The following is an 11,453-nucleotide window of genomic DNA, read 5'->3' as shown; positions in this document are numbered from 1 at the left end:
GGTTTTAAAAAATGGCAAAAATTTCAGAACTAACATAAAGAAATATAGATTTCTATCACATGAGTAGCACTGTCTTCATGACATGTGGCGCAATCATCTGAAAAAGGTTCCTTCTAGACCACAAAAAACATGTCTCCTGCTTTAAAAGTCTTCATTTCCTTGTACTTGTGACACAACATGACAACGGTTCGTCTCATCCATCTGACTAATGACCCTTCTCTGAGAGGTGACTATCAGCCTGCAGGTACGAACGACCTCCTGCTGCTGAAACAATGATCACCACCTGAACCTGTTGTTAAACAGGGATGAACACTGCTGCTTTTATAACCAATAAAAGCGTTCATCGGAAGAGTGTGCAGACGTAAACAATGAAAATCCCCATTTATTGTGTTTTCTCATTCTATCAGCATCTGTTTTTAACAGGGAAGGAGATTTGTGCAGGGAAATAAAAAATGAAACTGGACTGTTGGGTTTTTTTCTTTTGTGTGTGTGTTTTTTTTTCTCCCTTTTCACAATAAAGTCCTCGACAGATGACAGCTGTGGACACACAGAGTGCAAGCTGCATGTTTTATCGCCTTCGCCCATAAATAAAAAAAACGCAGAGTGGAAGAAATACAGTCAAAATGTACGATTTATGGCAACGGGCACAGAAGGGAGTCTGGAGATTTCTTGGACAATATGAAAATAAAACTGCAATAAAACTGCACGGGCCTTGATTGTGGTCTATGGAGAGACATGGAGGGACTCCAACACAGCTAACTTTATTACTTCATCAGAGAGAGCGAGAGAGAGGGAGACACACACATCAACAGATTCAGAGACCATTACAGTCAAATCTCTTTCCCTAAGTGGCCACAGTCTCCATCTAAGAACCCCCAGCCTCCTTTTCGCCCAGCGAGCGGGGGGCACGGTGGAGGGCAGATCCTCCTGAATTCAGTTTACTTTTTATTTATATAAATCTTAACAACATAATTTCGTGGCAGGCATCACAGTAAGTGCTATTAAACCGATGGCAGTTTCATAAACATTGGGGAAAAAGAATTAATGCTTCGAACAGTAAAACAGATTGTTGTTTATGTAGGTGGTTGGTAACCTTGTGGTGTTTGCCAACTGAACAAATAATTTGCCGCCACTTCCATTTACCACAACATCACAGCGCCCAGCTCAGCGTTTAAAATCACAGCCATCTTTGTGAGGGGTAAAAGGGGCTGATTTTCGAAGTGCAAAAGAGAACTAAAGGATGAGCAAAAGTAGCAGATAGTGAAACCAAATGCGCTGGATTTAACAGTAAGGGTCTGCTCCTCTTTCCCTCGGATGAAAATGGCCTATTGTACGGTGCTGCATCCTTCTTGGCTGCAGCTTCGCATCAGATGTAGGGTTTCACAGAGCGTACCGGGGGACCGGCGAAACCGGAGACAATGACAACAAATACACTCTTGTATTTTTAGGTTGTGATTATAAAGCTCATTTCACAGTTTAATACTCAAGGGAAACCAAACAAACTCTGCCGTATAAAGAAACCAGCATCCAGAATCGGATCGAATATCTCCTGCTCTCAAATGCCCTCGAAGAGCGAAAAAAAAAAAAAAAGCACAGCACACGGAGAGGCCTCAGGTCGTAAAACACAGTGACAGATTTGTATAAGAGACACTAAAATACAACGTCCCCTGTTTATGCGGAGTAATACAGTATTTCCTTTACACTTCAGTCTGCAGAAAACAAAGACACAGCTGATTACAGACACACTAAATCTTATTTTCGGGCTTTTATGTCATGATTATTGCCATTATATACCACTACTTAAAGTCTGCTCCCTACTCATGAAATACTGCTTTCAATATATACAAATAAAGATGAGGAAATTAATGTTTTATATACCTATTTATATATTTGGGAGCAACTTATATTACCATACTTGAAAAAGTAACATCCAAACATTATAATTATTATGAATAATATTCATTCTCTTTTTCAACAAGTAGAAAAATTCTAAATCATATTTTGGACAATCATTTCCAACAATATCTTATTATAAATATACATTTCTAGGTTATATATCTTCATTTAAATTAAAGGGAACTTTAAAACTAGTAGACTGCAAGTAAAGGCTTGTTCTAAATCTTCATACATGATTTCTGTTAGACTTTGCTGCCACCTGCTGTTCAGACCAAAGTACCGACTAACTCAAAATTATACTTTACAATATATTATTATGTTACTGTTTGTAACCCACTCCTACTGTCTTGACTGCAAGGTATGCAAGAATCTGTGAATGTGGCACAAGTGATCCCTATAAAGCTGCTCTTTTGAGGAGAGAAGTCTTGCAGAAACAGACAATGTGGTGTCATTTTTATTCCGTATTTATTGCTTTAATTATTCCATTTGTATTTATCAGACTGAGATCTGCATTTTTGCATCTGTTGTCTTCTTTCTTTAACTTTATCCTAAATATTGCTATGTAGCCTCCTAGATGTCCTGCTTCTGTTTGTCTGTCAAAGCACTTTGTAAACACTTGTTTTTAAAAGGGATATAAAGTTAGTAGAGTACTATTATCAATATTGCAGGTTATTAATAATTAAGAGTTCCCATCTCATCAAAGCCATTGCCTTATTGCCATTTTTAGTTCTTTAAAATTATTTTTGGTCAATATAGAGGCACAGAAATACACTGTGGACCTGGAATTCAAACAGTTATTTGATTTTCAGAGGGAGAAATAAGCTTTTATATGATGTTGTACTATACTGTAGAGCAATTGGACTGAACAATTGATCCATTTCTAATCAAAATAGCACTTTAAAGTATTGCCCTCAGCAGATCACAAAGGCTGCAGTTTAGGATAAACATTATAGTGTGTCTGATCCAGGGTTTAAAGTCTACTACATGTTTTAAATGTATTACACAGTGAATATTGAACTGAAGCGTGACTCTAAACAACTATATTGCAATACAAATGACAGTTTATGTGAATATATATTACATATTACATTTACGCTTGTTGTCTCAATGTACAGAAAATGTACTTTGCTTTCAGGAGGACTTCAGCTTCTAATACAGTCATGCTCTATAATACTGGTGGTGTTATGAGTTTGTGTTCAGAGCAGGTGAAACAACATCTCACCTGCTGCAGTGCTTGACTTGTCCCAAGTCTTTGGCCAAAGCTAGCAACTGGGAAAAGAGTTCAAATTATTATTTAGATTCTTAAATAACTAAAGTTAGGTTATATTTTTTTAAAGGTCTCAATTTACCCTCAATGTCATGGTTTAAATCTAACAACTTGTGTTTACTTGCTAGCATTAGCTAGTTATGCTAGTTAAGCTTTGGTACAAACAAAATCAGAAAGTAGCTGTGAAATTCACCTGGGTCCTGATCAACTGCGACCACACAAACTAAATTAGCTCTGGACCAATTTAAAACTTCTTAAAATTTATTCAAGTGCTCCTAAAGTGAGGTTTAGGTCGGCTAAAGGTAGAGCAAGGAGGGTTACTTCAGGACTACCTAGCTAGCTTAATTAAGACAGACAAGCTGCAGGTGTGCTCAGGTATCACAGGTAGCATGTCTGCACTGAAACATCTGAAAACGACAGGCCTAACTTTTATATGTAGTTGAGTTGTGTACTTACTTTATTCCAAATATCTATTTAACCGCGATAACCATGGAAAAAATAAAAACACGTGTAATGCGTCAGAAAGTATGGAGAGAAGAAGAAGCAGCAGCAGGAGGAGGAGGAGGAGAAGAAGAAGAAGCAGGAGGAAGAGGAGAAGAAGAAGAAGCAGGAAGAGGAGGAGGGGATTTTTTTGACCACAGAAAGCACCGTGCTTCACACAAAAAAATGGAATAATAAATGTGCAAATCTGAATATATGAATAGATATTTTAAAATAATATATTCAAGTTTAACCTATGAAAACAATAAGACAGCCTATAGTTGTTTTGTGTGTGTTTGTTTGGGGTTTTTTTAATACTGTAACTGATGCTGCACATCTGGATATTGCCCTACACTGCTGAACATTTACATGTGTCTTTTTTTTGTTTTGTTTTTTTAAATCACTAGAGCCTACCTTTAAAAAGAAACCACAAAACATGTATATTTGCAAAAGATGGAATCTAAGCTTATAAGAAAGTTGTGCATTTTGTCAGTAAAATCCTTACTTTACCATTAAGGTAGCTCTGTTTGTAATAACATGCAAGAGAATAAAAAATTACAGTACTTGCATCTGAAATGTAAGAGTGAAGTATGATCACAAATAAGGCTGGTAACTGTTTTAGGTTCATTGTTGATCAAACTGTCAGTTGTTTTCTTGATTGGCTGCTTTTATTAATTTATTATAAATGTAGAATACATATTCATTTTTTTAATGTAGTAAAATAAATAATAAAATACAAATGATATTATTTATAATATGCTGTGTTGTAATTTGACAGAATATCAGCATTAGTGAAATACCATAAAGCTTTTTTTTTTTTTTAAATAGTTTAAATTCATATCACATGTGAACTTGTAGAATAACACTTGAGGACAGCGGCGTCCCTTTTTGTAGTTCTTTGGCGGAAGCAGCCTACAAATCCCGAGGTGCATTTCGCGTATCGCTTAGCAGCGGGAAGTTGGTTTGAGCTCGCGTCCATCATGGAGAGTCCCAGTCGGGTCTTCGCCGCGATTTTACCGGCTGATAAGGAGCAGGGGCTGGAGGTTAGAACAGCCGGCAGAGATAGACCGAGTTACCGGCCCAGGGAGCTCCAGGTGACCGGCACGGCGGAGGCCTCCTGCCCGGCGGACCGAGCGTCGCTGCGGGTCGGTGTGAGCAGCAGCAAGGAGTCGGTGAGCGAGGCGAGCGGCAGCGTTTCACGGAGGCTCGAGTATATTTTACAGGCTCTCAGGTAAAAACAGCGGAGATGGAGTTTACAGAGGGACGGAAACAGCTTCAAACGTTAGCTAGCTGCTGTGATAATAGTTAATAATGTGACATATTTATGAACAGAATGATAAACCACAAAAACAGCCAGATTCTAACTAAGCAGCTGTTTACATAGTGAGATTTAAAAACAACAACAATACATTAAACAATAGGTACGGAAATATTGCTAAGATGGTACCAGCTTTGTATTCTTATTATTAAATTAATAAGAGTATTTACACCCTTGTTCATGCACAGATATGGCTTCACTGAAAGTTATACTATATATATATATTAAGCTACATTAATACTGTACTTATATCCGTAAACAAAACTTTTCCCAACATGCAGAATCATATTATAACATGTGCAATACCATATTACTTTAAAAAGAACAAATACATCTCCTGATATTTATCATTTTTATAAATATACACATATATTTTGTAGAAGTTGCTACCTGCTGCCTTCCTTTTACCACCATTCTTACTAAATCTAGTTATTTATGTGTATTCTGTTTTTGTCATTTTAAACAAACTGAAGCGACGCTCTTTATTTCGCTGTATACAATGCAGCCACAATAAATGCATCCTGATCTATTCTATAAAGAGACAACCAGTGTTATATTATGCTGTTGCACTCAGACACCTGTAAAGAGAACAGCGCTACATTATGAGTTATGATATGCTGCGATGCTTTCATATGATACCTGTTTGTAAAACTGGTCGACTACAAGCAGAAGTCTTGTTTCCCTAATTTTAACTGAAGCGCTGATATAAAGCAGTTATGATTACTCAAAACACCCGATCTGACTCTTGTGTTGTTGCTCCTGTATCAGGTTCAGGCAAATCTTTTTCTAATTTATAAGAAAACCGTATATTCTGTGTATAAAACCCTGATCGTTGTAGTAACTCTGCAATTAATATGTAATTAAAAAGTACAATACCTCCATCTTAACTTAAATTGACGTAAGCAGTGTATATAAAGCCACTACACTGAAACCACTGTGCTAATGTTTTATTTTTTCTTCATTCTGCTCAGACAACACGGCATCGGGGACGACGACACATCAGTGAGGAGGTTCCTCCACCGAGAAGCAGAGCTGTACTGCATGGATGCAGAGGTGGAGTATTTAGAGTAACGCTGATCAGCTCGTATGTGTCGAGCTGCTTGTGACGGTGTTACAAAATGCTCCCACAGGTGACGGTTACGTTCTCAGATTTTGAGAAGATGGAGCGAGTTTGTAGCATCCTGCTGGAAAAGCTGGACAGGAGCGTTTGTGTTGGGACGCCACAGTTCTACCACAGCGCTGAATGTCTCAGTCGGATGAGGTAGGAAACAGAAAATCAGTTCTGTAATATCTGCACGGACGTCTTATTTTAATTCTAATTATGTGTCTCTCTTCTAGGCAGCGTGCTTGTGTGTCAGCCGTCGAAAACGCTCAACAAAAGGCGGGAAAAGTCAGCCAGCTGCTCGGGCAAAGTCTGGGCTCTCCGCTGAACGTTAGAGAGGAAGAAACCAAGGAGTGGAGGACCGAGGATGAGGAGGACGGAGGCGGGAGGCAGCGTTCTCACTTTCCACACATACCGACGATCACGGCTTCCTCTCAGGTGTCCGTGTCCTTCTGCCTCAGAGACAGAAGCAGGAAGAAGCTCTCTTGAACCAGGGAGTGGATTGTTTCAAACACTTTATTGCATATTGGTAATGCTTAAATATAAGGTGCTATTTTCATCCAACACACAAAGTCCGTTTTAAGCATTTCCTGTCATTATTTAAGTACATTCCCACTCATTCAAGTTTGTCTTTTAAAATCATAAAAACAGATTTAAATTAAAGTTTTTTATATATAAATATTTTTGAGCCTTTATTTATTAAAATACTGTAAATTTGTGCATCTCAAATGAGCTTCATTGTTATCTTCATTCTCCAAATCCCCAAAAGAAACCGTCACACTGAGTTCCAGCAAAGAGAAACTGGATCATTTTCCTTGATCTGCACAAATTTTGGCACTTAAAGCTACCAAACTGTTCCTGAGGAAAACCTTTTGCATCCACTAGATTCCAGTAGGTTGCACAAAAAAACAAAAAAAAGAAAAAGCTGACACCAGGATGAAGAACACCACATGAGTACGGAAATAAAACTGTGTCTGGGATCAGTCTTTGGAGCAGTCAAGCGTCCTCGTCCTCGTCCTCTGGGAAGAGCTCTCTGAGCCACGGCTGCATGACGAAGCGTTCGCCGTCGAAGTGTGTGAAGTAATTCTCCAGGGTGGGAATGTCCGGCTGCAAGCATCCGACGGTGAGTGTCAGGTTCACTGAGTGTGTGAGCGGTTGTGTGTATGTGTGTGTGTGTTGTTACACTCACCCTCATCCCAGTGATGCGCTCCAGTTGTGTTTGTGGTAAATATGCGACTAGCAGAGACGAGGGTCCGGGACCGCTGAACAGCACCTTGTAATGAGGCGTTTTCTCTGCTTTGGTGCCCTGTGTGCACACAAACACAGCCGGCAAAGAGGCGCGTTTTCAACCAGATCCTTTGCTTTCACAGGAATTCCCTCAAGTGTACAAAAGTCTGAACTACAGATCTATGTAGCATGATTAAATGGATCCTTACTTACTGCTTCGTAGAGCCGGGAGACTGTATTTTTTAGATTTTACACCACTTGTTGTAGGAGAAAAGTATCTACCATCACACCATATCATGTCCAATGTCAACTGAAAACACAACAGCCATAATGATTTGAATATATTTCATTGAAACTAAACGTGACGCTGAAGTAGCCGGCCTTGTGGCTCCCGGAGTCATTTGAATAACATTTTCTGCTGCCTGCAGCTTGATGTGAAAGTGACGACCAGCTGATTGTGTTGCTCTTCAACATAAATGTCTTACTTTGCTACCTGCTCTTCTCCCTCAGAGTCCTCTTCAGTGGAGTTTTCCTCCATGTTTGTCTTCCTGCTTTGACACATCGTCCTCCAAATCACTTCCTGCTTCCTCGTCTTGGAAGATCAATGACCTCTTGTAACCTCAGTCACTAAGATGGCAGCTCAGGTAGCTTTATAATCATATGGCCTCTCCAGTCTCTTTTGATCTGTGTTTTTAACTCAGTTAGTTCTTTATTTTAGAATATTTTGTCATTTTACAGGTACAGATCTGTGCTGAGACACTCTCTGACTTCTGGATGATTTCTGCTCCTCATGTGCAACATGTGATCATCCAAAGCAGTTTAACTTGTTCTAGATTCCCCCGTGACTCTTCAGAGAACAACAGGTGTCTGTATCTGCAGGAATCTGGGCACATGTTTCATTAAAACACCCACAGACGTGACATCAGTTTCAAGATTCACTAAAGCCATCATTTTCCTTGATTTGACCCACACTGGAGGATCTCCAATCTGCTTCAATAGATACGAGTCAAACCTGAACAAACTTGACAACCTGAATGTACAAGAATTTGTAGCACCTGAACAAAAATATAACAGAAAATAAAAACATTTCGGGTGTTTTTACTGCTTTCAACGGATCAAATTTGATCCGAACCGCATGTAAGGGTTAAAAAAACACAATAAATTGAGCTGCTGCTAACCTCAAAGTCTGAATACACTCTGTCCACCCATTCTGGAGGCGCTCGCATCTCAGGGTCCCAGCTCACCACCACTCCAACCATTTGGCGATTCCTCGCCAGCACCACTTCACCGACCCGTAGAAAAACGTACGGCGGTCGAGGGCTGCGGACCGTCTTGGAGGCTGCATAGACGAAGACAAACACGAGTCCTGTGAGGCTCAAAGTGGTGAAAGAACATTTAGATGCTTAAGTAAACGCAACAACACCGTTTAAGACTTAACAATTTAGGGAAAAGATCTAATTTGCATCTTTTTCTGACTGATATTTGATTTGCTCCAGTTAAATATTTACCATGTAAGGGATTCATCAGAACGTGTCAAGGAAGACGGCATGAACTTATAAAACTACTGGCACGACAGTGAAAAATGCATTTCTTTCTTCTCTATTACTTCAACTAATCACATTTGTCCAGGTCATAGCCAAGCCCAGGAAGCAGCAACTGTGTCCCCTGAAAACAGTGACCAGAGACCTGTTCTGATGGAACATTTAAATGCAGGGAGGCAAGTGCAGTCAATAAAGTGGATAATTTACTTAAACAAAACTGACGTGCAGACTAGATTTAACATGTAAAATCAGTGTAATACTCCATATAGGAGGATGTGCCTGTATGTGACCAAACTTTTCTCGTATATAGCAGCAGAGTCTACAGACACAAACCTCCAAAGAAGCCCTGGTCGTTGTCGTACATCATGAACTCTAAGGGAGGCCCTTGTGGCATTTGGTCTTCGAGTCCGAAGCCAAACAGTGACCTTCAAGACACAAAACCATCGTCAGTCTAGATACCATGAGTTTGTTTTCCTGTTCCTTTCCCTAAGTGTCCCTACAAGAGCATTAGAATCCACATTACCACCGGCTGGAATTTGAATGAAGGATTAAGCAAATAAATGTCAGCAATAAAACTTGGCTTTGATTTGGACTCAGCCCTGATTTGACTCACATGACTTTGGACACCTGCTGGTTTGTCCAGTCCATCCATGCAGTGCCGTTCAGGTACGATCCTCTCCAGTCTTTCCAAATACGAAGCAATCTGGAGCGATAAACGATCCAGTAAATCCAGTCACACAGAAACACTCTGCATAATAACTTGATATCGTTCCGATAGTGTCACTATAATGTTCATATAGTGGCTCCAGAATGCCGCTGGTGTCGCGGCTGTACAGAAAAACTGAAAATCTGGTCACAAAGGTGCCAGAAAAGCTGAAAATAATGGCAAATATCTGTGAAATAATGATATATTTTTTAAATCTGATTTAAGTACAGTGAAGCAGTGTAGATTTACAGTCACACTATGTCAAATAATATCATTTTGTAAAATTACTGCTTTTTTTATGAGGACATTATGTAGTTTCAGCCTTTTGTTGTTACTTTACAATCGACGTGTAAATGAATACTTTTATCTGTGATTTTACTGGGTATCTGTAATTTAACTAAACTAAAATAACATTTTATTGTTATTACATGTTATTTATCATTTTCAGTCTTCATTATACATAGTTTTTCTTTAAAATAAAAAAAATCTTTTTTTTTACTGATTTAAATACAGTAAAAAAAATACAGATTTTTGATGTAAACATTATTTACGGTTTTGGACTTTTTTTCTAGTTAACATGCAAATTAATGCTTTTTTTGTTGTGATTTTACCACATAATACTTAATTTAGAAGAACAGGGAAAATCTAGTAAAACAGTAAAATGTTATGTAGAAGTTACAGTTGAATTATTACTATTTTTATTTTTTAGTGTTCAATTAAATGCTGGTGGGACTTATATTAAATTTTAAAGCATTAAACATTTAATTTTCTGCATTCTGGGGAAGTTTTAAGCACCATTTTGTGTCTTTCTGCATCAGTTTATGGTGGAAATGTTTTTATTCATGGCAAGAAAAACACTAAATTCAGGCACCAGGTGACAATTAAAATACACTGGAATGTGTGTGGATCTAATTCTGTTTTCCACCGCAGGTTCAGTGGCTGTATGAGCTCATAATTCTGAGTTTGAGAGAAAAGATCTGAGCTCCTGCTCTCTGCTTCTTTCATGTTTTTACTACTAGTATTATTATTGATCTATTATTGATTCATCTCTAACTATTGAGATCTTCTGCTGTGGTCAGGTGTCACATTTCTTGGGTCATTCATTCGGCTTCACACACATTTTCCTAACTTCAGACGCTTTTCCTCCTCTTGAAAAGTGCTGTGTGATAGAGAAAGGACATTTTTACGCACCGGGTGGTCGCGTGGAAGCGCTGCACCGCCGTGGAGCCGCTCCACCGGGAGATGAAGTACTGCGCGGGCACAGCAGAGAGCAGCAGCGCGACCTGCAGCACCGCGGCCGCTCTGAGCTCAGGCATGACTGCGCAGCTGTCACCTGGGGACGGAGAGGCGCGTCAGGTGGATGTGGGGCCCAAAAAAAACTAAAAGTCAGTCCAAAACTAATGTAGGAGCCATAAAAGAAATCACAACAAGGGACCTTTCTGGTGCCAAAGCGCCTCTGGAGCGTCACTGACGCGCGTAATTTGGTGAATCAGGACCTCAATGAACATATGGCGCCGCAGAAACTTTCAAGAAATCACAAGTCACACTGTTTAACCGTCAAAGCTGGTTTCTTGTAGTAATTACGACTTCTTACCTCTTCTTTAAATCCGAGGTCTCTCCTCCAGTTATCTGCCAAACATTGCGCCTCAGAGCGTCTTTTGCGCATGGAAACCAGAGCGGAGTGACACAGTTTCACTTCTGTTTTATTTACATAAACCACACATGCCGCCACCTGTGTATTTACATTTTTCTTCCTAAAAAATCACCAAACAGGTAGTTTACCCAATCACTGCGGCCCACGGAGGAACCGGTGGACCTTTAGCGGCGCGCCACGTCAGTCGAAGCCGAACGAGGAGCTCCGGCTTTGGGGGAAGTGGATTTTTACGCAGTTGCATTTTGGCAACGCAAGGTGGAAG

General features: G+C 39.6%; 2 protein-coding genes across 2 annotated transcripts; one reads left to right on the top strand and one right to left on the bottom strand.

Annotated features, from left to right (window-relative positions):
- Window positions 1-4,610: 4,610 nt before the first annotated feature.
- irak1bp1 (interleukin-1 receptor-associated kinase 1 binding protein 1) lies at window positions 4,611-6,972 on the top strand. The gene is made up of 4 exons (XM_008279627.1): window positions 4,611-4,874; window positions 5,933-6,014; window positions 6,092-6,222; window positions 6,300-6,972. Exons 1-4 carry the CDS (start codon window positions 4,624-4,626, stop codon window positions 6,550-6,552), a joined length of 717 nt encoding a protein of 238 aa, XP_008277849.1. The 5' UTR covers window positions 4,611-4,623; the 3' UTR covers window positions 6,553-6,972.
- LOC103355733 (uncharacterized) lies at window positions 6,562-11,230 on the bottom strand. Its single transcript, XM_008279629.1, has 7 exons — window positions 11,132-11,230; window positions 10,729-10,870; window positions 9,445-9,534; window positions 9,165-9,256; window positions 8,469-8,629; window positions 7,253-7,369; window positions 6,562-7,170 (listed from the first exon to the last, which is right to left on the bottom strand). The coding sequence occupies exons 2-7, from the start codon at window positions 10,851-10,853 to the stop codon at window positions 7,060-7,062; spliced, it is 696 nt and encodes a 231-aa protein (XP_008277851.1). The 5' UTR covers window positions 10,854-10,870; window positions 11,132-11,230; the 3' UTR covers window positions 6,562-7,059.
- Between the last annotated feature and the right edge of the window lie 223 nt (window positions 11,231-11,453).

This window comes from Stegastes partitus, unplaced genomic scaffold (genome assembly GCF_000690725.1).
Source record: "Stegastes partitus isolate 25-593 unplaced genomic scaffold, Stegastes_partitus-1.0.2 Scaffold166, whole genome shotgun sequence".
Lineage (NCBI taxonomy): Eukaryota > Metazoa > Chordata > Actinopteri > Pomacentridae > Stegastes > Stegastes partitus.
Note: the sequence above shows the minus strand (reverse complement) of the source record. Positions and strands in the feature narration are given on the sequence as shown.